This window comes from Populus euphratica, unplaced genomic scaffold (genome assembly GCF_000495115.2).
Source record: "Populus euphratica unplaced genomic scaffold, PopEup_1.0 scaffold11.1, whole genome shotgun sequence".
NCBI classification, from domain to species: Eukaryota; Viridiplantae; Streptophyta; class Magnoliopsida; order Malpighiales; family Salicaceae; genus Populus; species Populus euphratica.
In genome coordinates this window covers 1,229,112-1,255,799 of record NW_011499878.1, presented here as the reverse complement: position 1 = coordinate 1,255,799, position 26,688 = coordinate 1,229,112, and the positions used below count along the sequence as shown (strand labels likewise).

General features: G+C 33.4%; 3 protein-coding genes across 4 annotated transcripts; all 3 read right to left on the bottom strand.

The window, feature by feature from the left end:
- Window positions 1–720: 720 nt before the first annotated feature.
- LOC105128836 (zinc finger CCCH domain-containing protein 6-like) lies at window positions 721–5,559 on the bottom strand. 2 transcript variants are annotated; one of them, XM_011030671.1, is made up of 4 exons: window positions 5,214–5,559; window positions 2,162–2,365; window positions 1,952–2,076; window positions 721–1,873 (listed from the first exon to the last, which is right to left on the bottom strand). In XM_011030671.1, the coding sequence occupies exons 1-4, from the start codon at window positions 5,271–5,273 to the stop codon at window positions 961–963; spliced, it is 1,302 nt and encodes a 433-aa protein (XP_011028973.1). In that variant the 5' UTR covers window positions 5,274–5,559; the 3' UTR covers window positions 721–960. The 2 variants fall into 2 exon arrangements, with proteins under 2 accessions (XP_011028973.1, XP_011028972.1); XM_011030670.1 differs by lacking the exon at window positions 5,214–5,559 and adding an exon at window positions 4,234–4,569.
- A 2,258-nt stretch (window positions 5,560–7,817) lies between these two features.
- On the bottom strand, window positions 7,818–13,172 carry LOC105128835 (protein IQ-DOMAIN 32-like). Its single transcript, XM_011030669.1, has 8 exons — window positions 12,757–13,172; window positions 11,556–11,942; window positions 11,241–11,462; window positions 10,595–10,663; window positions 10,186–10,497; window positions 8,803–10,153; window positions 7,877–8,291; window positions 7,818–7,836 (listed from the first exon to the last, which is right to left on the bottom strand). Exons 1-7 carry the CDS (start codon window positions 12,835–12,837, stop codon window positions 8,272–8,274), a joined length of 2,442 nt encoding a protein of 813 aa, XP_011028971.1. The 5' UTR covers window positions 12,838–13,172; the 3' UTR covers window positions 7,818–7,836; window positions 7,877–8,271.
- Window positions 13,173–26,107: 12,935 nt separating this feature from the next.
- LOC105128923 (cytochrome P450 71A1-like) lies at window positions 26,108–26,656 on the bottom strand. Its single transcript, XM_011030779.1, has one exon. It carries the CDS (start codon window positions 26,654–26,656, stop codon window positions 26,108–26,110), a length of 549 nt encoding a protein of 182 aa, XP_011029081.1.
- Between the last annotated feature and the right edge of the window lie 32 nt (window positions 26,657–26,688).

Genomic DNA, 26,688 nt, shown 5'->3' with positions numbered 1-26,688 from the left:
TTTTTTTTTTGTATATATTCTAATTTCTATCATAAATCTAGAGTTGTTTAGATTAAAAAAATATTCAATCACTTGAATATTATTGATTAATTACTAGTATAAATATTAAATAATTTTTTATTCATATAATTTAGATTTTAGGGTATTATCAGATGAGTGTTAAACCTTTAAAACATGATCATTATCATTTTTATTGCATGTCAAAGTAATTAGAATACCCTTATTGTCGACCACTGTAGGAAAAAAATCAGTCTGATGAACACTTAAAAATGATGATATAGCAGTACAAGCCTACAATGCGACGTGGGTTTGATGAAAGAAAGCCAGACTTTGGTGACAAAGGTATCCAGGTAAAATAATTTCATCCCTCGATAATCCTAAGATACTTTCCTTTAATTTCGATATGTTTTTTTTTATTTATAGGAGATCCATGCTTGGAAAATATTTAAAGGAAGATTATTACAAGTGATACATATAGATATGGAATTCATTCAGATCTCTATCACATTTTATAGTCATAATCATCCACATTTTCCTTACGGTAAAAAGCAGCTTGTGGTGGTCATAAGAAGACGATAGGAGATGCTGGCTGTAACATCTGGAATTGAATATGAGATGGTTTGTGTTTTACAACTAAGCAACCTCTTGTGGTTACGTTGACATGAGGTGTTAGCGGCCAGGTTCCAAACAAACATTGAGATGCGCCATTCAAAAGGCTAGTACACAAATTGCTCAAAAATAGCGACTCCATACCAACTTCAATGTAAGCTAAAAATAGATAGAAGAGACGGCACATCAACCTCCAAGTATGATGGTTTCTGCCCATAATTTAATCTTTAACGTTCCACGATAGAGAGGAACTTTTTGCTGAATGATCAAACCAAAAATGAAATAGAAAGTATAAAAAGTTGTGCAGCTATAAGCCTTTTTTGTCAGATGAAAGCTACTTGAAATATTACACTAGCTACTGATCTCCCGATCCATTTTCATTCTCTTTGAGCTTTGCACCTCCGTTATGCCACTGCCCTTTTGCTGGGATGATGAATCATGTTGGTATGCACAATTGACTCCATTCCGGCATCCTCTTGAACTATTAAAGTAAATACAAGGCTTCATAATCTTGTGTTTCGATTCCCTTGACTTGGAATTAACTAAATCTTGGCTTGTTCCTACTTGGTGATTGTAACGGCTACCAAACTGCTGAGGTGTTTCTTGTTTATCGCCTCCATGCTGCTGAATCAAGTTCTTATAATAATTAATGTCCTTTGCTTGTGTCGATCCTGTAGGTGTGGATGGAACTCCTGGTGGAGGAATACGTGCACTAGAAGGAACCCCCATTGGCACCCCGTTTGGCTGCGTGTAGAATGATCCAATTGAAGTCGCAGTTAAAGATGCTTGTGCACTGGATTCTGTTCTATTCATTTGAATATGTGCTGGAGTGGGCAAAGTTACATGAGAAGTTAGAGGATCTGACAAAGGAGTATTGGGAATATTCTGTGCATTGGCTACAGCTCCATGATCAGTAACCAACTTCTCAATCAATTTTGGGTTGCTGAGAATTTTGAGGAGCAGGTCAGGGTCTATCAAACTTCCCTGCTCACTGCTTTTATTGACAGCAGCCATTGCATCAGGTTCGACACCAGGGAGAACTCCAGCTGTTGGTTTCCCATTTGGAAAGCTAAGAATGCCATTTTGAAAGGATGAAAAACCAGAAGCTAATAGTTGGGCTTGTGAATTCATTGGAACCATTGACGGTCCCATCACATCAGATGGTATCTCTGTTGCATCTTCATCTTCAATGGGGGTAATAGGAATCAGGGGAATTGGATGATCACCATGCTGAGAGCTTTCCAAGTCCACAGAAAATGTGGAGCTGCACACATACAACTTTTCAGTTCAAGAGATAGACTTGAAAAAGAGAGTGAGAGAGGCAAATAGAGAAGTAGCAAACTTTGGAGGAATGGCAGATGGTCGAGGATAAACAGCTTCAAGCACTCTCATCTCCCTCTGATTTTGAAACTCCATCTCTTCGCTTTCTTCCCCAGCAACCAATTGCCAAGTCAAGTTCAAGACAAGCTGCGACAGCCCAAAACTTCAGTGTAATGATTGATATTAAAAACCAAAGGGATGGGCAATTAAAAACTATAAAACTTTGACTTACCCTGGGCGGACATCTCCATTTTATCACAGGGACTTCTGACAACTTGATCTGCAACTGGCTTGAAGGATGGCTTCCTTCAAAGCCAGGTGGCAGAAAGTCATCAGTTCCAGCTGAATGAGTTGGCCATGACGACTTTGCTTGGAGGTGATCTTGAGCACCTGACCCGATCTGTGAAGGAGATTCCTCTGACAGGAACAGCCTTACCTGGTAAGGGGAGAAGCAGGAGTTCAATTTCTGGGCCCTTACAGCTACTGTTTAAACCCTTTATTAAACATCAGAAACTCCATGGAGCAATTGATGAAAAAGGGAACTAAAACACAAAAATCACAACGGAAGTTTTATTATAGCAGAACTTGTATCTTCTTAGGTGAAAACAATTTCTAAAACCTTGTTTACTTCTGAAACTCCAAGGAGCAATCGAAACAAAGGCAACTCGTACACAGCAATAACAATGCAAGTGTTAGTTTATACAGAAAATTCAGATCTTCTCGGGTGAAAAGAATTTACTGCCTTGAACAACATGCACTTTTGCAATTCCTTTATGCACATCCTGAACTGGCCATCCAATAAATGGTGAACTGATAATGAGATGGATATTTTAAACCATCATTAAAGATGAATTCCTGATGCTAGACCACAGTCAACAACCAACAAATGGTCAGTTTGTATGGAGACTGTAAAACATGGGTGAATCATATATGCAGCCAATGACTCAAAAGCAAGAGACAAGAATGATAGACACCGCAACAATTAGATAGTTGGGTTTAAATGAGAGCTGAAACTACAGTAGCTATGTTTAAGAGGTTACATATACTTCAAACTTGCTCTGTAAGTGAAGGTTTATGAAATCAGCTTGAGTAACCTTTGTCAGGTAGAGCTTCGAATAATAAATTCAAATTTAAACACTCAAAAGATATTGTTTAAACATTTGCTAAATCCCTTGGCAGTTTTGGAGAACAATCAACGCTCCTGAACCCATTTTGATTCCTTCAGAACATGGTACATAGAGGATCCAAATGCTCCTGAATCAATGTACTGCCATCAGTTTTTTTTTTTTTGGCGTCCAGCCATAAGATACAATGCTCAGAAGATTGATTCTTTTATGAAGAAGTAAATGATTAGAAGAAAGAAATAGGTTCAAGAGACAGCATCAAAGAAGAGAAGTAAAAGAGGGGCCCCAATGAGTTACATTGAAACACCAAGTAGAACATTTGTGTTTGAACTTTTGTCTCTGAGATGATAGAAAAAGACAACATCCTGGATCAGCAATCAGGGATCACTCAAATTATGTAAATAGATCTAATATCTATGGATGCTGCGTACAGTCTGTTGACAACTTAAATCAAGTAAGAGATTGGAGGTCCGTAATGCCACAATCTCTGGGAATGAAGTGTTCATGGTTATTGGCTGTCAGCCAAGGGCACAATTCCCTGTTGCAGTCTGATTCTCTTGAATGTCTCACCAGTGGTTCTGTGGAACTTATAAGTCAATATACCATAGTCGCCTCCCTTCTTAAAGGGAGCTCTCCTCTTGGAGTTAGTCCCCTTTCCAGATGAAAGAAAAATGAAAACAAATTTTGAAGGAAACCAATTAAGAAAAAACTGCTAAGGTGCTATGCTACTATAGCATAGACATGAGTACACTTTTAGCATAAGTTCCAGAGAAATGCAAAACCCTCCATCTCCATCATCCCACATGCATAGGAACAAATGCATGCACATATATTTTGCCTCAAGATGGAATCTCTTCTATCAGTAATCTCATCACGAAATATGTTACCACCAATGCATAATAACAATATCAATTATAATCACTTTTAAATGATGCAGCTAGGAGCACTTTATGCATAAGTAGATTTTACAAAAAAAAAAAAAAAAACAGGCAAAAATTTCATACATTCACATATAATGCAAAGAGTTTGCAGGCAACTATATAGCCAAATTCAAAAAATAAGGAACTAAAAAAGAAACAAAGCCGGAGATAAAACATTTTTTAACTAAAAAGAAAAAAACTCTTTACTCAGCAGCGAACATTAATTCTTAAATCGAAACATAAAACATTTTCCACCATACCATGGTTAGCATGCACTTTGTGGATTTTGCTAAAACTTGGACAGTTTCATCTCGCAAGAAAAGCATATTTAAGACTGTGTATGCTTCCACATCATATGCCCCTCCTATACACTCTCCCTTCTCAACCATTCTTAGCTGGCGCTGCCCAACCTTCTGCTACAGCCTTTTTTTATTTATTTCATAGATTATTGTTATCAGCAATCAGAATTCTTTTGAACATGCAATAAAGGGAAGACCAGTCTTCAAAAATGCCTCAAGGCTTAAATTTCATAAATCTCAATCTCGTACTTGAGCAGCTTGCACAAAGAGCTGCAGTTCATGAATGTGCTTACTCCACAGTAATTAGATTGACTATCCAATTTGGAGAACCAAAAAAAAACAACAACAATATTTTTAGCCAGGATAGCTTCAGTTTGTACTTGAATCAATCATACCTCATATCTATCACACAAACACAAGATACTTCAAAGAAAATCACCTTCACTACTGCATTCTTCTAAAGTTAGCAATACCCCTCAAAAGGAAGATACCATTTCTAACCACAAGCACTTAAAAAACACATAGATTGCTACTTTCAGCTCAAAAGTAAATTAAGAGATGAAAAAAAAAATCACATTAAAAAAACTACTTTTCCTAACACAACAAGCTTCGTTTCAAATTAAATGTAATGCAAACCATACTGGAGTATTGGCCTCCTGAAGCACAAAAATATCATGCAACAATCAAAAGTTCCGTTAAGGAATCCGATTACACACGCACTATCAGAGTAAGTGATACATGCACAAACAACAGATAAGCAAAGCAAGCGAGCAAACACATACACATTTCCTCCCAGTAAAATAGCAAGGATAGATTCTTCTTCAACTGCATGACATTGGAATTCATCAAGATTCTAACTTCCATGCTAAGTCAATGAATTCGAAAAAGTACATCTTCTTGTTAAAATTGATAAATTTCTTTGAAAAATTTGCAATTTTTACCTGACAAAGATTAACATCTGATGCCCAACAAACTCGTTTTGATTTCTTCAATCCTCGCATATTTACAAATCAACAAAAATTCTTCGATTCTTTCAATTTCCAATTTCCCTCACCATAAAATTAATTTTCGATTAGAGTGTAAAACTCCACTCCCGAGTTCGAAACCCTAAAAAAACTAGATTTACAACTGCATCGATATCTCTCCTTATCAGTTACTTACCCATTCCACGATTTTAAGCGATCAAAGAAGTGAGCACAGAGGGATCCAAGGGAACCCTAGATCCTCTGGATTTTTTCTTTCTTTTGAGTTGCCGTTTCCATATCGTTCTCTATTTTTTTTCTAATCTTCCGTTGTATCTATAGTATGTACGTACGCTCTGGTTTCAGCGCGTGAGTTGAGATTTTTCTTCTCCTCTTTTTTTATATATAAGAAATGAGTACCTAAACTTCATTTCTGCTCGAGTTAATCATCATTAGAGTTTAATAAAATTAATTGATTGATTCTTGTGGCTTCCAACTTTATTTTTAAATATTCATGTTCCTAAATTCATTAATAATTTAGTGTTTTTGATGATTTTATTTTATTTATTTTAATTTTTTTAACATATAGAGAAAATATTAGTGTTTTTGATGATTTTATTTTATTTAGTTTAATTTTTTTAACAAGTAGAGAAAATAAAGGAAGGGTAAACGAAAAAAGAAAAATAAATTTTGAATATGTTTATAAAACATAAAAAAAAAAAAAAAATTTTGAATATGTTTATAAAACACGATTAATTTTTAAAGACTTACTTTTATTGTCATAGAAATATTATATTTTAAAAAAGAGGCAATAAAAATAATTTTAACTAACAATTTTGAATTAAAATTGATTAAAATTTTATTTATTTTCTTAAATTAAATTAAATTTTATTATAGATTTTTTTTATAGAGATAAAATAAAAATTATAAAACTCAATTTAGTTTAAGGGTTAAAAATATATTATGAAGATTAACTTAGATTAACCAAAATAAATCAAAAGGATGTGGTTTTAAAAGTTATTTTTTAAAGAAGATTTGAGATGTCGTTTTGAAAATAATTTTTTTAAAAGAATTAAATTAGATTTTATTATAATTTTTACCAAAATTATAGATAAATTTATTAATTCAATCATTTTTTTTATCACTTCCAATCTAGTTTGACATAAAAATAAATCAGAACAAAATTTTGAATCCACAAGTTACCGTGTTGTCGTGACGGCCCGGGCTGGAATAACACTGGATCAAAGTGTGGTTTCGCCGAAGAAAAAATGTACTGAGACAAACCTGGGCAGTGGGGTGAGCAACACGTTAGTGAAACGCGATTGAAGTTTGATATGACCTGTTTTGGAAAGCGTTAAAGATTTTCTGACCACAGTTTCTATTTTTAAATTTTATTTTCTATCTTCTTCTTTTTGAATCGGACGATGAAAGGACAGTTGGCTGACGAAAGGTTAAGCTGATGGTCTGGTCGGTACACGCATGGTTGATAGCCTGCCAGCTACTTTGCCACGTATGGTTTTGTTGTTTTTATGGCATTCTCCATGGGCTGGGTTATAGCTCAATGAAGGATCAGGCCCTGCTGCTCCTGCAGAACCTCATATGCCTTAAGAACTTTTCTAGATTCAGTAGGAAAATAGATCGCCCCAGATTGAGCCCTCAGACAGGTGAAACACCCCTGGAAAAACTATCATTATTCTCTCTTTTATGACAATGCTAGATTCCCTTAGAACTCCTCGAGTGATTATTGGGAGGCAGGATGTGGGTCTTTTTAATGAAATAAGCTTTGAAAAATGAAAAACGCTTGCTATTGTCATTTTACTTTGCTCACCGGGAGTTATCCTAGAACTTTTTCAAGCAATGCACACATAGTTAATTGGTCAGTGGAATTGACCATGTCGGACAGACTTTGAATGTCTTGGGTCGCCTCATCTTTCATGTCACTGTGCTTTCGGGGATGTCAACTTGAACTTTTATTACCAAACCAAAAGGAAAGGCTGGAAGTCAAAAACTTATGCTACAATAAAGGTAAAGTCACTGGCCTGCTGTAATCATCATACCTAACTTGAGATATGACCCGACTCAAGTGTCGAGTTGCAAATTTGTTAAATTAACCTGTAAATTAATAGATCAACCCAACTATATCCAATACAATACCATTTTAAATGGATTTAGAAAAAAAATTAAATTGACCTTGTTAAATTTATTCTAAGTTTTTCAGGTCAATCAAGGTACTTGAATTTTACCAAGTTCACACAGAAATATGGTTCAGGAAGGAACCTAGCCCAGCTGGGCTTGCAGTAACGGTTCACCAAGTCGACTTGTTAAAGCAGGCGGGTAGTCACGTTGCCGGGCCAGGCTATAGATCCCCACTGATGCACTATTTGTGCACAAGAAACATTACTGCCTTGAGATTCTCTCCTGTTTTAGAAACATTGCTGACTTAAGATGACAGAAGCACCTGATGAGAAGCGAATCCATGCCTCTCCGTCAGGACTCTGCATCCTTTCCGTAGAGGGAGTCTGCAACCCTGGAGGACTCCTTTTGTAATGGTGGAGAGGACGAAACGAGATTTTAACCTGTGTCTCTGCTGAAGAAATAAAATCTTTATTTTTTTTATTTTTTATTTTTTTTTTAAAAAAAATCTTTATTGAAAAAACCAGTGGTGGCCTTTGGAAAGCTCCCACGTCATTGTTAATGTCTCAAACTCCAGATACACATCCCACGACATGTTTAACAAGCCTCAACAGTATCACACAAAATAACGGTGAACAGACACACAGACCATACCTCCACAATGGAGAGTTTGAGAAAATAATATAATTTTTTTTGGGTTCCAGTAATATACAAGGAGTCCTTACTCGGCTCTATATGTATCTCCTCCTACCAAACTCCCAGTGTGCATATAACTAAAGCGCCATCCAGTTGCAGAAAAATTGTATAAAACATGATAACAAGCCGTCTTGTGGATCAACAATCAACTCTAGATTTCCCATGGCAGGTAAAACACCACTGTGCGCATTTCACACTTTCATTTTGTTCACCTCTGCCACTTTTTCTCTGTAACAAACAGAAATTGAGCAGTTAAGCACAGGAGCAATCAGTTTCGAGACAATTGTCCTAAGGTAAGGAGCAATGCATGCTCAGATTACCAAACTCCCCACCACAACAGCATCGCATCAGCAAATGCTGTGAAGGTTAACTCAGGAGGCGAGTAAATAAATAGTGGATTACAGCATCATTGGCAAGAATCTATTCAGCCTGTCTTTGGGTGAAAGAATTTCAAACCAAAATGAACCATCGTACAATAAACTTGTATGTTTCATGATGCATGATGGTCACCAGCCATTACCTATATTAAATGGATTCTAAACAATTTATGCTAATAACAGCAAAGATGCTATAATAATCATAGTAGTATTGAACAATATCCTATCAAATCTTTAAAAATTTGCAGTTGGGAACTAAATAACATCCCCAATTAGAGTAAATTTGTTAAATGACAATGAAAACCTTTTCAACCACAATGCAAGACAGACTATAAATGAGTACAAGGAAGTTCAGAGAATACCATGAACAATGTGACTATCATTTCCCTTTGCACCCTGCTGTGCCTGAGACTTTGACCGCTGGATGCGTGGAGAACCCTGCCTTCCATTTGCACCAGGTAAGGACTGCCTCTTCTTGATGAAATCTCTGTCCTGCACATCTGGGCTGGATCTTGGTGAGTTATTTGCGTTGAGTTTGGCTCTTGCTGATTCCGTGGCTTGCATGAAATGAGGGATAGAACTGCTGCTGCTGCTGTCTCTTGGCTCTTGATCAGTGCTGTCAGGTTTTGTGGAACCAAATGAATTCCGCCTCTTCCCATTCTTTTGATCTTTGGACAATTGTTCCACACTAGTCCCTGCACCAGAATCATGATTTGGGTTCGATGGAGATCTCTTACTTGCTGATAAAGACTTGCGTTTTTGGCTTGAACTGCTTTTGTCAGCCCTGCTCTTTTTAGCTTTCACAGATAACTGACTTGAAGGTGTTCCTTGGGACTCTGGAACAGTTGCATGGCTTCTGGGAGAAGCTTCTGGGGATGATCTATATGCTAGACCAACAGCCTCCGAGTTCAGTTCTCTCTTGACATCAGATACACTTTTCTCTGGATTCATCTCCTCCTGTGCAGAATCTGCAACAACAATTGTATTCGCTGATTCACCTTTGACATCCCCAAGTTTCTCAGGCTGATCCAAGCGAGACGAAGTTGAAACTGGATCCATAGATGAATCTTTATCTTCTACACCTAATTCTTTTGTACTGTTAGGATTACGGGTTTCTTCCCCTGAAACCTTGGTTTCATGCTCAAGTTCTGCAGCTCCAACTTCAAATACATCAGGTGAATCAAGTGTGGAGGTAACAGAAAGTTCAGTGCCACATTCAGAGCCAACGTATTGAACCCTTGAATTATGAGGGACTGAGTTTTCTGCCATGTCAAGCTCCTTGGTCCTTGATTCTGTATCTATCCCAGATATTTCCGTGTTTGATTCAACTCCACTATCTTGATGCGAGGAACTGAATGATTTACTCAAACTGGCTGTTGAACTCAGCCCCTCGAATTTTGTCTGGGCAGCAATGAATGCAGGATTGCTTGCCTTCCTTGATCCATACACGAATTTCTTTCCTTCAGTCTCCAATTGTTCAGAGGCTCCCCTTTTCATAGAACGTTTGGCTTGATCAGGTTGTTCACCATCTAATTCTAGCTTATGAGGAAGAGAATTGGTCACCCTTTTAGAATTTACTTCAGATTCTATAGTTTGATTTGGAAGAGAATTTAGAGTTGTTATTGAGGTTTCTTCTGCATCCGATTTATTACTCGTCTCAGGTTGAGGCTGCTCCAAAATATCTCCTGGTAAAGGAGAGTTTGGATGGCACGCCTGAAACTTGAAGTCAAGTTTGGATGGCACACCTGAAACTTGAAGTCAAACGCATCTGATTTTTTCAGACTCTCTTCACTTTCAGATGGCAGAGCAACTTCCTTGATAATGGAATTTGAATCTTCCGACTCGCAGAATTCTTCAGGTGGGACTCTAGTTTGCGCAGAAGAGGTAAAATTCTCCCTCTTCTCTATTTCTAGTTGTTCAGTTATAAACTCTGGTTTGGGTGTTGGTTCCACTGATGAAACAGACATCCACCTCTCCAACCAGTTCCATGCAGAATTACGCTTAGACGAATCACACTTGATGTGGATAGGCTTGGTCTTTGGTGTCGATTCCATCAACTTTAATTCAAAGCAAAAGGTCAGGATGTTTGATAAGTGACATGTATAGCACAAACACAGTTGCAAATTACACAGAAAAGTTCCCGTGTTTCCATACCTGACGAGCGAAGCTATTGCCGACCAGTTTCTCAATGCCATTTGGTTTGATTACTGAGCTTTCCTTCTCCTGAAAGCAAAACGAAAAGAAAGCTTGTATGAGACTGTCTGGTGATTTGGGAAGAGAATTGCTGTCCGTGAAGTTTATAAACAGAGTTTTTTTTGTCAAAAGCATGAAAAGATGCCAGTTTTCTTTAACAAGAGGAGAGCAGAAAATTCTCCTACATGTAGCTTTTATGATAGCTGTTGCTTATAGCGAGCATAATGCAATTAACTAAAATGAAAAGGAAAAGTTCCGACACAGCGCGAGTTAGTTCATTAATCTCCAACTCCATGCTTTGAAACATTGGTTTAAGATATCATTTCATACTTGCCTTCCAAGAATTCACGATTTTCTAATAAATTCTGAAAATGTCTTTCAAATCAAAGCAACAGTAACCGAGTTAGAACAGTGAACTGACATGAAGAATTTGGGACATCAGACAGAAGTTTTGAAGTACTAGCTATTTCATTTGGACAGTGGGTTGTGCCAGACCAGCATCATCCACATAACCAAACCATTTGTCAATTTGAACTCTTAAGCAGAAACCCTTGTAAAGGCAGTGCCCTTTGGTTAAAACATTCTTATTTAAGTTGATTAGCATTACCGAGGTCATGGATATAGGTTTGCCATGCTTCCCACCAACCTCGTTTTCTACATATGAGCTCTTTAGTGACAAACGAGCACGGCGAGCACGAACAAGAGCTTGCATTTTAACAATGGCCTGAACACAACGTAGGGTTCCAATGGCATGCTGCCGGACAAGGTAGCCACGTACGGCAGCTTGCAACTTAACAACATTCTTAAGCTTGAGGAGTTCTTTTTGAGCCTGGAGGACAGTTCGAAGGAAGAATGGATTAGAATGATTACCAACAAGCAAGCTCCATAGTCAAACATTTCCTTAAAGCAAAAATAAAATTACCAAAACCCCCCTGACAGCAGCCTGTATGACAATAACAACAGACTCTTCCACACGATCATCAACTTCATTCTCATCCTTGGTGAAAACAATGGTCTCAGCTACTTCCTGGTCTGTTGAAGCAGACAGTGGTTTCTCCGACAGTTGCAGCTTGTCTGGCAGCTGTGGTTTCTCAGACAACTGTGGTTTCTCATCAGTGCATTGTATCACAGCATTTTTTTCTGGAGCAGTAGGGATGTCTGGTGGCTGGAAGTTTAGATTTGCGGGTTCTGGACTCTCCTTGTTCACAGAAGAAGGGGTGGTTTCTGAAATGATAGTGTTGCTGAGAACTCGATGGCGGGCAGATTTCTTCCGGAAACTCCATCCGCGCTTGTCACTTGAACCATTGCTCTGAAATGAAATTTACATAACATCATCTAACTGATGCTACATTAAAACAGACTCCCTTTTTTTTCCAACTTTCGACTGTAACTCTTGATGGTGAATGGCTTACCGAAACCTTATAGACATACAAGCAATACGATTCGATGAAAAGGACATTTCAAGCAAGAAATATACATACATACATACATACATCGATGCCTGATCGACATTACCAATTGCAAATTGCAACCATGATCCACATAATTTCCTTAAACCATCCATGAATTCTGTCATCCATGTCTATAGATCTTACATGTATCCATCATACTTCAAACTTGATCAGTCAAAAACGAAACGCCAATCCTGCCTATAATGTTTGATAATCCATTAAAGCATACTACATTTACTAGTTTCAACTTTCAAATTAGATTGGCGTTAATAAACCTTGGCTAAATCAAAGACGAAAGTTTCTAATCCTCGCGTAGACTTGATAACTTCGACTAAGGAACAAAAAATGGCTAAAAAATTTCGTGCAACGTCCGACCTTCTTCTTCTCTCCAGCTTCAATCAATATAGTAAATCAGATTTTAACACCATTAATTACAAAACTTCACTGAACGAAAATTCAAAGTTTCTCGGATCTTCCACACATCCGCACATTGTTCGTTTACCATTTCCAACAATTCTTCGGAACCAAACACATTAGCAATTTAACTAATAAATCACCACTCAAACTAAAAAATCAACAAGTTCCGGGAAAAAGAAGAAGAAGAAGTGACTGAAAATAGAAAGTGAGCAGTAAAAAAACTAAGGAAGTGATTATTGTTGACCAATCAGGTACCTCAGGGAGTTGAAGATCATCTCTGTCAGCAGAATCGCTACCGCAGGTGATTATTTTCAAACAGGAAGTGGATCTTCCCATTTGTATGTTTTTCTTGTTTTTACCTCTCTAAAAAAACCTCACTCGCTCACTACTCCCTCGTCACTCGCTCACTCTCTTTCTTTCTTAACCAACCTATATTCGATGTGGCTTGTTGGAAATTGTAGCTAAGAGGGACACGGACCTCAACATGTTCCTTAAATCGAGCTCACTCATGTTTTGGAATCCGTCATTTATCGACAACTCCGTTGGCCCTCTCTCTCTCTCGCCCTCTCTCCTTGTGCCTGTCCGTTTGAGATAAAGAGAGAAGCTTGAAAAGGCTGTCAGATCCTCTACGCTTTCCTTTCCTTTTCTTTTTTTAATATTTTTTTATATTATTCAGCTCATGTAGCCGTTCGATCACGAGACTCGCGAGAAGTTATTTACGAGGGGATTTTCTCGTTAATTGGATCGTGATTAATTTGAAAGTTGCCGTTTTATTTACTCCGTTAGCATGTTGTTTGTCGTATTTGGTGTGTGTACTGGCACGCGTGATTGGTCCGGGATGCGAAAGGTATGTATATATTCGTGAACTGTATTAGTGTCCTTGACTTTTGTCTTTTGTGGATGACCTTCACATTAATTGCTTTCAAATTTGTAGCAATGAAGCCAATAAGAAATTGAGACTCTCTAGTTCATCGCCTGTTTTGATAACTATTTTTTCATGAATGCATATTGTATGGCCTCTTAAGATCATGATTTAGAACAATGAGCTAAGATATTCTCTTTAATTTAATTAATTAGCTTGTTCACCGCAGGACATATAATAAAAAAAATTCAGTAAAATATAAACCATGACTTAGCTTTTTGACATGAAAGATTATAAAATTCATTTGAAAGTGTGATAACTTTTTTTTTTTTAAATGTATTTATCTTAAAATATTAAGTTGATATTTTTTTAGTGTTTTTTTATAATTTTAATGTTTTGATACTAAAAATAAAAAAAATCTAAATAATTATTTTAATATATTTTTAAATAAAAAATATTTTTAAAAAATATCCCGTATTATAATATCAAATACACACTTACTAGTTCAGTCCATCAATTAAATTTTATAACATGCATAAAATTTAATAGGTATTGTTTACTGTATAATTTTCATAACTTAAAATTATTTTATATTCCTGATATATGGTATTTTTTAAAATTTGAATATTAAAATTAAATTACTTTTAAAATTTTTTATTGAAACTATGTTACTCGTGTAGTTAAATAACTATTAAAAAACTATGGAAATCTTAAGAAATAATTTGAATTCAATAGTATATATTTCACAAACTTGAATTCCACAGTTCAAGTTTTACAATTATGTTACATGGCTAAAATATCAGATTTGACATGATAAATATTTTTATTTATTTATTTTTTTACTTGCCATTTCTAGTACATGCTTAAAATGTAGAAAAAAATTTAAAAAAAATTCGGGGGAAGAAACGTGGAGTTAAAATTTCGCTCTCTAGATAACAAAAAAAATAATGTGAATTGGATTGCAAGTATATCCTCCAAATACATCACGTCATGAACGCAATCAAACGCCTCTTTCCACCCCCAGATGCTATTGCACAAACTTCCGGACACTGGGAGTTTGGGCACTTGCCAAGAGTTTATTGGCCAGAGCAAAACTTATCCTTTTGTGGATCAATACTCAATTGCGCAGCAAGCATGGATGATGCATTTACAGTGACAGGAGGGTGTACGAAAAGTGTAGTGCCACCCACTACCCAGGCAATAATGCAAGTTATCGCGACGCAGGAGACTAATAACGTTGCTGAGAAGTTGACACTTGTCTGAATGACTATTTGTTATATATATATAAAAAGAATTAATAATTCAATCATTAAACTTTAGAGATATTCCTCATGGTAGGAAATTAAATTAAATTTTATATTTAACCATAATTTATTTAAAATTTCAATTATTCAAGATCCAGGTTAGTTTCGTTCTTAAAGTAAATTTTAGTTATTTTTGTTAATGTTATTTTAAATAAAGATAGTGCGACAAGAAGAAATTTTTTGTAATTTTTATTGTCATTAACTACACATTGAAAAGGGTGTGTTTTAAAAAAAAAATCATAAATTATATATAACAATAAATGATAATAAGTTTATTAAGTTTTTTTTCATTATATTTTTTGTCTTTAACATTTTCCTGCTCGTTCACAATTCTAAATATTGTTTCGTGACTTATTGAGTATCAATCATGTTATAATTATCAAATGAAAAATAAAAGGATACATTAAAAAAAAGAGATATAAATGAAAAGGACGTTACGGTTTGTTAAATAAGAAGAAAAATGATCCAATAAAAAAAACTAATAAAAAATCAATATGAATTAAAAAGAAAAAAAGAAAAAAACAGAGTTAGGATGATCAACTAATAAAAAATCAATATGAATTAAAAAAAAAAGAAAAAACAGAGTTAGGATGATTCACTGTTTATATATACAATGAAACGGTAAATTGAGTTTGATTTTCGGAGAATTATAGTGGGAATTGAATTTAAAAAAAAAAAAAAACTAATGGAAGGGTATTTTTTAAGTGTAATTTGCGCAGTATACACAAAGAAACTTATGTTTTACGAGCCAAAATATTTGTCCTGTAATGCCTTCCATATCCAACAAACAATTTAAAAAGTATATCCATCATACAAATAATTTAGAGCCATGATGCTATCTAGAGTGTCACAACAGGGTAACCAAACTAATTTGTCTTCACTCTCCACGTGGAAGAATAGCTGGATGGCACTTGTAACAACATAGAACCCATGCGATGTCTTGCAGCTGCAAGTGGGATTCCAAAAAACAAATGATCGATGTCGGGACCTTACAAAATACGATGCTATGGATCAGGCTTCTTCAGGGATTAATCAACAATCATTAATTTCTTAAGCCTCGATCAAATAGTTAGCATACAGTCAATTCAAGAATTAATTGCACAATGATGACACGGTCTTTTCATCTTAAACTAACTAATCAAGAAATGTTTAACCTGATCTTATCCATCTTCCTTGTTGCAGTCTCGAGAGCGACATGATTAATGAATGACTTATTAAAGTTAGTACATTAATGTTATAGTTTTCATGGTTATAGTTTTAAAAAATAGTTTTTTTTAAATATAAATTATAATATTTTCTTAACTAGAATTTAAAAAAAATTCAGTTAATCATGTGAAATTGCAGTATTCGTTAATTAATCAAACTTTTTCTAATCTATTATTAAAGTAAAATACAAATCACACACAAATAGAAGCCTACTTAAACAGGCAGAGACTATATATATATAACCGTTGTTATTTTGAGCCGAAAGTAATCAAGACTTGTTATTTTGAGGCAGAACGTAATCGTATTAAGTTTTTTATGGTTAAAACATTTGATGTACATGAGGCAGTCGAACCTACCAATCCACCAAACCCCGATTTTTGGGCGTTAAGGTTCCTCACAACATTGTACATGTACGCTGTTTTGTAGTTGTGTGGTCTCCCTTCATGCCAGGTCTCCATCAACGTAGAAATCAATCACATCTACTAATGGTAAGGGCATGTTTAATGTTTTGAAAGTTTTTTTTTTTAAGAATTTAATTTTTTTATTTAAATTAATATTTTTAGAATATTTTTAGAATATTTTAATTTAGTGATATCAAAAATAAATTTTTAAAAAATAAAAAAATATTATTTTTATATATTTTAAAATAAAAAATACCTAAAAAACAATCATTATCATATTCCCAAACATTTTAAATTAATACACATATTTTAATGGCGAAACACCATTTTCACCTAGAATCCAAGCTTCCTAGTGAGATTTGAATCCCATCTAAAGCAAAGGCATTCCTTCACGCACCTAAATGAAAATTATTTCAGAAATCAAACTGGCAATTTAGGTACAACAGCACATGACCGCCCACCAGTCGGACTTTCTTTCTTTGGAGGAGTGTCTTGTGGAGCCCCCTCACATGGTAAGACCCTGCTGGCGATGATGATGATGATGAGATAAAATGTTTCTTTCACCAGTTTGATCAATTAGCAATGGCTTGTTGCGGTATACAATGAAATGATACTATCATTTTCCTATCAAATTGCAGACCATCGATGGCATGCGATTTTTCAGACCCATGAATCAATTATTTAGAGCATTTTGATGCCCTGTGCAAGCAGTGCACCACAAAAAAAAAAAAAAAACTATCACAAGAGATTGAGAAGGATCCTTTAGAGTTATCTGGTCAAATATTTACTTTTGAATAATTATTTAAAACAAAATAGGGTCAAAAAAAGCTCGACAAGATTGGTTTATGCCCAATTGCACTGGGTCTCTAGAAAAACATAATCTAGATGTGTGGGCTTTTAATTCCAAAACCACACATCCAGACCTTTTTTTATTATTATTTAAATAGATGGATGTTGAGTTTTTTTTTGTTTAAAATACAAAGATTATATGTCATTTATTGAAATAAATAACATATCATTCTAACATAAATTTTATCTATTATTAGAAAATTTAATTTATTATTATAATAGTTGAAAAATATACAAATTATTTTTTCAACGTATCTAAAATCAAAAACACCTAAAATTATTCTTAGAACATTTAGAAATTAATTTAATAATATAATAAACAAGATAAAAATAACTCAAATTAAAAAATCAAATAGAATGAGTTTTCTCATCATCAACTTAAATATACTTTTTATGTAATATTAAGACTCAGAACAACTATTATAAAACTCTTCTCACTTAGTGTAACTTATTGATAATAATTTTAATTATTTAGTGGTCATTATGAATATATACAATAATTTTTTATTTCTAAGTTGGAATCTAGTTGATCTATCTCACTCCTTTCATAGAAAATGACTGATAAATAAAGAATATAAACTTTGATATTAAAATTGAGTTTTTAAAAACTAAAAGGACCAATCATTTTTAAATAAAAAAATTAAAATAATTTTTTTTATATGAAACTCGAATGTACCTTTTATTTTACCATAATATCTTTACTTTGGTCTAATGACATTTAATCCAACCCTTTCTCCCATAAAAATACCAGTTGAGTGCAAATTTTGGTTTTAAAAAAGTTTAATTATGTTAAAAAAATTGAGGATTAAATTATTTTTTTAAAAATTAACTATTCCAATCTACCGTTATTTATGAGACCGCACGGTAAACATTTCTACGACGAAAACCAACCCATATGTTTCAGTAAATTGTTAATTATTTAATTGGCAGGGCTTTATGGCCATAATTTGATTGATATTTAATAATCAAAACTACATTAAACAAGAGGATCTAATCATTTTTGACCCACAGGCTTATTTGGGCTGGGCCTAAATTGCAATAATTTGATGATTTCCATGACCCCTCTTCAAAGTCCCATAACATGTCTGTATCTGATTTGGACATAAGTTTGCTGTAATTATATGCGATTAATGGGTCCAATCTGGGTGCATTGCATGGGGTCATCAAGCTTTTAATCCATAGCAGCAACAAGCATGTTTCGGGGGTGAGGTCACTGGTGTCGAGAGCAACTGATGCTTCCTCGCAGCTTTCCACATGCTCGACTTTACAAGCAAAAATGAGTGAGCCTGCCCTCTCCCTCTCGCATCATTTTCCATGGAGATGCCTCTCAACACTACCAACCAAACCCAACGGTCTAAAAATTAAAAAAAAATTCATGCAATACTTGCTGTGTTGCTACGCTTGACCCATTCAAACTCTAGATCTTTTTTTTTTTCAATGATAGAATAGACCCATGACCGTGCTTGATAATATGGCCACACCCCAACGGGCTTATTATAGTGCGGAAAATTGAACGATTTGAAAACAAAAATTTGCTGAAAATGTTATCGTTTTTTCACTGGCATGCAAGCTCTTCTCCCACATCTCTCGCTTTCAATCTAGAGTTTGGTTGAAGGAACACTTTTCCCATGTTTTCTCCCACTAATTCTATTTGCTTCAATTTGAAAAACCAGCTTTAATTTATCCTAGTAGGCAGCCGAATGGAAGTAGGACCCAAATTCATAATCGAAGTGTTCTAGCAATGTGCAAAACACGAAAGGACACCCAGGCCCACCCGTCACGAATCAGGCTAGAATTTTGTTGTCATGGAAGGAAAAACTCAAACAAATGCTGTCCAGTGAATGCTAGGCCCAACTAGGCCTCTGATATTTTTTTATTTTTTTAAAATGAATATTTTTTAATGATTTTAGATTGATTTACTATTAAAAATAAATACTAATAAATAAAAAATATTATTTTAATATATTTCTAATTAAAAATATTTACAAGACGTGTCTCCTGCCTTGCCAGCATCATCCTACCGTCACCACTTCCTGTTTGCTAGTTTTTTGAAAAACTCACAACAGCCCTTGAAAGTTTTGTCTGTTCGAATTTGCACCTTTTGTATTTAGACATTTGCCCCAAACAGTCTTGAAAATATTCCAACTTTCCTGTTAATGGGTGGGGGGGACATTGGACAGCTTGGAATTCACATGAAAACACATTACATTGTTGAGAGTGGGAGGGAGAAGAGCCTTTCCTGTCTGCAGTTAAGAATCTTTTAACGGTAAAAAAAGTTAACGCCGCCAGCATCTTTTTTGGTGTTGAGAAAAAAAGTTACAAAAAGGGTTCGCGCGCTGCGTGTAAAAAGAATAAACGACGAGGCTCAACGTGAAGATTGACCTTGAATGATTTTTATGCAAATCACTTTTTAAATTAAAATAATCTCTAAAAATTAAAAAAATTGGTGTTAGATATTTGCATACTCAACTGTCTTTTGCTTTTAAAAAAATATTAATTCTTTATTTATGTATTTAATTAGAATTAATAATTTTTTATAATTTATCAATTTATATATTGTTTTAATTTATTTATTAAACACAAATAGTATCTTTATCTTCATCAACAACAAAAAAAAAAATTATAATGCAATAAAACACATTTATGATATTGATTTATTTTTTTATAATATTCAAAATAAACTTAAAATTCTCCCATGGCATAGCATGGCGACAACAGTAAGCATCGATAAAAGCACCCATGTGCTATCCATACATTAATTAATTGTTTTAATCCTGAAAGATAATGAAATTTGGACTTATGTTAACCTTGACGCAAATTCAATTGTACTAGAGTTTTTGCTATCAATTTTATAATTATTAAACCCACTTCGTACAAGTTAAGTTTTTTTCTTTAATAAAAAATATCTTGAATATTTATCCAATTAAAACATAACTTACAATCTAGTTAACTTGAGAAAATTTGGATAAAACATAACAAGTTAATTTTAATAATTTATTTTAAAATAATATTGTTTAAATTTTTTTAGTTCAAACTAATGTTTTGGGATTTATCTAAGAAATTGGATAATTTATAAATTAATTTAGGGTTTGTTTTAAATTACAGTAAAAACTATATTTTAAAATTTTTTTATTAATTTTTTTTTTAAAAATTATTATTAATATCCGTAAATTAAAACACTTTAAAAATATTAAAAAATAATTTTAAATAAATAATAACACTTTAATCGCAATATCAAACACTACTTTAACAATCTACTGACTTTATCTAAACCGGATCAGATTCTAGACTCTGAAACAAATCTGACAACCATAAAAAATAATATTAAACCTTTAAATTAAATAAAGATTGCATTGGATTCTCTTAAAATATATAAATAAATAAGTAAATCTACAAACGAGGACTGTTGTCGCGCATATCATTGAATATGCAAGCTAACTTTTCCACGATAAGGTAACATTTTAATATCACAATGATTAAGACAGAAAGGGAAAAGACATTAATTATAATATCATAGCCATATCTATTAGTATTGAATTAAGAGAAAAAGTTCAGTAATTATTGGTGCTTTAATTAATGCATAAATGCTGCTGTCTTCCTCATCCTTTCTTGTCTATAATACCGTATCTTATTGATGGACCAGCAGCTTAACTTGTGGATGACATTTTCATCTGATTCAAAACTTCATTTGAGGGCTTGTTTTTAGTAAAATATTATATATATATATTTTAATTATTTTTAATAAAAGTAAAAAATTAATCATCATTATTATCACCGTCCCTACTTCTATTTTTATAATTATTTTTATCATTATAACTATCATGTTTTTAATTACCATTACTTCCATTATTATCTTTGTTACTATCATTATCACTATTACTATTACTATTATCATTATTATTATAATTTTTTTATAATAGTTAAATTTTATTGATGAATGGAGAACCCTAATAAATCCTATGTCAAGAATAACTTATATATGAAAATTAATAGCCATTACAACTATTAACAAACTTGAAATATATCAAATATATGTAAAAACAACTTTTTTAAATGGTGATCTTAAGGATGAGATTTATATGGAATAACTTCAAGAGTTTATTGTCAATGAACAAGAAAAGAAAATATATAAACTTAAATTATTTTATGGTTTGAAACAAACACTTGAATAATTACATGAAAAGTTTGACAATGTTATGTTGTCAAACGAGTTTAAAATTAACGAAGTTGATAAATTTATTCATGTGAAAAACACAAATAAAAGTTATGTCATTATATTTTTTTTTTATATGGATGATATGCTAATTTTAGATAGTAATGATCACATGATCAAGTTTACTAATAAAATATTAACTAAAAAGTTTGACATGAAAGACTTGGATGTTTCAGATGTTATACCAGAAATAAAATTTTTTAAGACATCTAATGAATTAGTAGTGTCCCTATCTCATTACATTGAGAAAATTCTAAAAAATCTTTCTAAATATGATAATAACACTGTCAAAACATTTGTTGTTACCCATTTAAAGGCTCCATATAAACAAAAAAAAATCAAAAAGAAGAAAGAAAAGAGAAAATTCAAAAAAAAAAGAAAAAAATTGGAAGAAAATAGAAAAATATATAAGTGAGAAGAATATACCAGAACATCCAAGAAGTTGATGAAGATTGGTTAAGGAAGATCAAAATATACAAGATTAAAAAACTTAATAGTATATTTTTGACTAATGAAGGCCTTATTAGCAAATAAAATTCAATTTGAGAAGGAAAATTCAAAATTGGATGTTTAAGGACTTAATTGGATTTTTTTAAGATTTATTTGAATTTATAAAAGGCTTAATTGCAAGAAAAAAATAATTTTTGAAGTCAATTTAGACTTCAATTAGAAGAAATTAAAGTTTAGGGGTCAAAATATAATTTTTAAAGTTAATTTGGTCAAATCAGGGGCTTAAATGCATAACTATTGAAGTTTGATGGGCAATAAAGACTTGATTGAAAAAATCATGAACCAAAGATGAAACTGTAAAAGGCAAGTGAATATAAAGACTAACATTGACGAAATCAGGAGTCAAATTGAAAAAATTAAAATTTTATTGATTTATTAAGGGTCAAAAGATACTAATTCAGGATCAAGAAACTAAAATAAAAAAGACAGTTAACTTAGGGGTTGATAATTGAGTTCAATAGAGGTGAAATTGCATGAAATTAAAAGTTTTGAGGTAATTATTAGTATAATTGAAAATAATATGAAGAACAAGGACTCAATTAAAATTTTTTAAATCGCAAGTGAAAACCCCTGAACAACACGCCCTTTAGATTTAATAAAGAGAAGGTGAGTGACATGTTGTTCGTTAGCTTTATTTCAACAGTTTTGATTGATTGAGTATTCAAATAAAAGTTACACATTTTTTTTACCAATTTTCGATGGTATCAGGTGACGATGACGTCATAATTGCTCCGTCAAAATCTAAAAAATAAGCAACTCTTTCATCCCTAATAGTGAAACCACTATGCAAAAACCCGATTTACTTTTCAAGTGCTCACACTTAAAAGCTTTTTAATGAGCTCTTATCAAGGGTTTGGAACTCTTCCCTCAAGATTAAGAGGTTAGAAACATATTCAAAACTTCCTAAAACCCTAGCAAAACCTTATAAAAACCCTCTTAAGATGACAACTGAGTGGGGGAGGAGGGAAAAAAAGGGTAAATATTAACCTGTAACCTAAGTGTAAAGGTCCAAAAACCTAACATTGTTGATTTGTTTTTTTTTTTTTATTTGAGTTCTTCATCTTCTAGTTTTTATTTATGACATTACTGTCTAGGTTATGTTTCATCTTCTTGTTTGAGATTTTTTGCATCTACAAGAGCTTTAGAAAAATTGAAAACTTGTGACATTTCTAATTGTAATGGATGTAAACTGACAAAAATTTTTGCTTTACTTTTTAATCAAAGTATTTTTATTTCTTCTTCACTGTTTGATTTGACTTGTTCTGATATACGGGGACCTTCTCTTATTGTCATAAAAGGAAGGTCTCGATATTATGTCTCTTTTATTGATGATCATACTCGTTATTGTTGGGTTTATTTAATGAAACATTGTTTTGAATTCTTTAAGATATATGCAACTTTTCGATCTTTCATCAAAATTTAACATTTTATTGTGATTAAATGTTTTAGGTGTGATTTGTCTGGGGGATACACCTCTAATAAATTTTGTCAATTGCTTACCTTAGATGGAACCATCCACCAAACTTCATATATGGATACTCTTGAGTAAAATGATATTATTGAAAGAAAACATAGGCATATTATTGAAATTGCTCGTTCTCTTTTGTTATCTGCTTTTGTTCCTAGTGAGTTTTGGGGAGAAACTGTTCTTACTACGAGAAATTTGATTAATATAATTTCATCTTCTTATAGTTCTGGTCCATCTCCTTTTGAAAAGTGATATGAGTATATTTCTGATTATTCCTTATTTAGAGTCTTTGATTGTACTTGTTTCATTCTTTATCTTTATGTAGAACACAATAAGCTATCCTTTCGATCCACTATTTATGTCCTTTTGGGTTAGATGAAGGTAAAAAGGGTTATCATTGTTTTGATCCAATAACTCAAAAATTTTATGTGTCTCATCATGCTGTCTTCCTTGAGTATATACCTTTCTTTTCTATTTCATCCACTACTCATAGCCTGACTAAATTTGATCTGATTTGTATATATCCCTTTTCTGAGGATTTTGGTAATGATACCTCTCCCCATGTTCGACCAATTTGTACTCCTAACTCTATAAGTACTGGTACTTTACTCTCTGACACACTTGAAGCTTCATTCTCATCTACAACCCTTCAAGCTTCATCTGAGATTGTCAATCCACCTCCATGTCAGTCCATCCGTATTTGTAAGTCCACAAAACTACTAGATTTTGCTTATTCTTGTTATTCTTCATCATTTACTTCCTTTTTAGCTTTTATTCATTGTCTCTTTGAGCCTTCTTTCTATAAAGAGACAATTCTTGATCCGCTTTGGTAGCAAGTTATGAATGAGAAACTTTCTACTTTGCATAAGACAGATACTTGGTATCTGGTTTGTCTACCTCTTAGTAAGAGTGTTGTTGATTCCCATTGGGTGTATAAGATCAAGATTAATTTTGATGGGTCTATTGAGCGATACAAGGTTAGGTTGGTTATAAAAGGATACTCTCAACAATATGGTATAAAATATGAGGAGACATTTATCCTAGTTGTAAAAATAACTACTATTCATACTCTCATTATCGCAGCTTTGATTTATCAGTGATATATTTCTTAGCTTGATGTTAAAAATACCTTTTTGAACAAAGATCTTCAAAAAGAAGTTTATATGGCACTCTCGTCTGGTATTTCACCTGACTTTGGATATGTTTGTTAGCTTAAAAAAACATTATATGGTCTTGAACAAGCACCTTGTGTTTGGTTTGAGAAATTCTCTATTGTGATCTCATCTCTTAGCTTTGTTTCTAGTAGTTATGATTCTGCTATTTTTATTAAGTGCACTAATGCATGTCTTATTATTCTATCTTTATATATTGATGACATGATTATTACTGGTGATGACATTAAAGGTATTTCAGTTTTGAAAATAGAGTTGGCTAAATGATTTTAAATGAAGGATTTAAGTTATTTTTTATATTTCCTGGGTATTGAGGTAGCATACTCATCTAGAGGTTACCTTCTTTCTCAGTCGAAATATATTACAGATATTCTTGAACGGGCTATACTTACTGATAATAAGATTGTAGCTACTGTTAACTCAAGGTACTCTTCTTCTAATGGTTTACATTTGATTGATCTTATTTTATACCGTACTATTGTTGGGTGCTTGGTATATCTCATCATTATTCATCTAGATATTGCACATGTTGTTCATGTTGTTATCAAGTTTGTTACTTCTCCTACTACTGTTCATTAGGCAGCTGTTCTTTGTATTTTGTTATGTCTTCGGGGTACAATTTTTTAAGGTCTTTTACTTTTATCCACCTTTTTCTTAGAGTTATGTATATATTCTGATACTGATCATGATTGTAAGTCTATTAACAGGTTCTGTATCTTTTTAGATGATTCTCTTATTTCTTGAAACAACAAAAAATAATTTATTATTTCTTAATCATCCACCAAAGCAAAATATCGTGCCATAACAACATCATATTGTAACAATTATATATTGTAAAAATTATCAATTTCCATAACAACTCCTTATCCATTGCTACCATATCTACAGTTCAATACTTGATAAGCAAAGAAGGGGCAACACAACACCAGTTGCTGAAGGGGACCAATGGAATAAACCATAGAGAATACAATGCGAAGGGCATCCAAAACTTCTGACTCCAATACATCAAAAGAGTGAAAAGCAATTGCATGAGCTTTAGTAGGAGTTTCAACAGCTCCCATGGCAATGGGAAATATAAGTCATCTGGATCTATTGCTTGCATAAATGAATTTTTTTTTTCAAGGGACGTCTTTAATTCATACCTGGAACCCTATCTATGTTAGTGTCAAGGTTTCTTAGATAGCTTCTATCTGCAGGATCATTGATCTAACTCATGTATCATATACTATTTTATAACTTATGAAGTATTTTAAATTGATATGCATGAATAAATATATTTGCTCTTTTTGTTGACTTTCTAAGCTCACATATTAGGGTCAGTATTGAAAAGAATTTGACAGAGGTCTTAAAATTCAGAGCATCAACTTTTCAAATTGCATAAAAAAATTAATTCCAGCCATAATGAATTCTAATGTAAAAACAAAAGGGTACAAAGAACCTTAAAAATTAACGGAGCTTGCGTGAAAATTATTCGAGGTCAATCTTCATATTAAGCTCCGTCGTTTATTCTTATTATTACACACAGCATGCAAACCTTAAAAAACAAAAAAAACTACTGATCATGGGCTGATTCGTGTTTTATTCATAGAGTCACGATTTCATGATGATGCCCACAATTCCTTTACGCATCTTTGCCCATCACAGCATAGGCCTTAGGCACGAGGCAGAGAGCGTCCCTCATACGCATGACAAGACCTGGTACCAAGCGATCAACGTCTATGTCTTCCCTCTTCATTCCCCCAGGCATTTCCCAATCGAATTTGTAGAGAAGATTAGAAAGTGAGAGCTCCACGGTGGCAATTCCCATAAAAATACCAGGACAAATTCTTCGACCAGCACCAAATGGTATAAGCTCAAAATCATTTCCTTTCAAATCAATAGAACTGCCCAGGAACCTATCAGGAATGAACACATATGGGTTCTCCCAAACTTCTGTGTCCCTTCCAATAGCCCACGCATTCACGTAAACTACGGTCTTGGCTGGTATTTCGTACCCACCTATGTAACACTCCTTGGTTGTTTCTCTTGGGATTAGTAGTGGTGCTGTTGGTTGCAATCTCATGGTCTCTTTAACCACAGCTTTAAGGTAAGGCAATTGTTTAACATCATCTTCGTACACAAAACCTTTATCTCCTATCACCTTTCGAACTTCTTCTTGAGCTTTTCTCATTGCTTCAGGGTTTTTCATTAGAAGGCTCATGG

Coding starts and splice junctions, on each gene's coding strand:
- LOC105128836 (XM_011030670.1), bottom strand. CDS start 4,362: ATGGTTGAGAAGGGAGAGTGTATAGGAGGGGCATATGATGTGGAAGCA. Junction 2,366..4,233: donor CAAAGTGCATGCTAACCATG/GTATGGTGGAAA, acceptor TCCCCTTACCAG/GTAAGGCTGTTCCTGTCAGA. Junction 2,077..2,161: donor AATGGAGATGTCCGCCCAGG/GTAAGTCAAAGT, acceptor GGGCTGTCGCAG/CTTGTCTTGAACTTGACTTG.
- LOC105128835 (XM_011030669.1), bottom strand. CDS start 12,837: ATGGGAAGATCCACTTCCTGTTTGAAAATAATCACCTGCGGTAGCGAT. Junction 10,498..10,594: donor GCAATAGCTTCGCTCGTCAG/GTATGGAAACAC, acceptor TTTGAATTAAAG/TTGATGGAATCGACACCAAA. Junction 8,292..8,802: donor TGATAGTCACATTGTTCATG/GTATTCTCTGAA, acceptor TGTTTGTTACAG/AGAAAAAGTGGCAGAGGTGA.
- LOC105128923 (XM_011030779.1), bottom strand. CDS start 26,656: ATGAGAAAAGCTCAAGAAGAAGTTCGAAAGGTGATAGGAGATAAAGGT.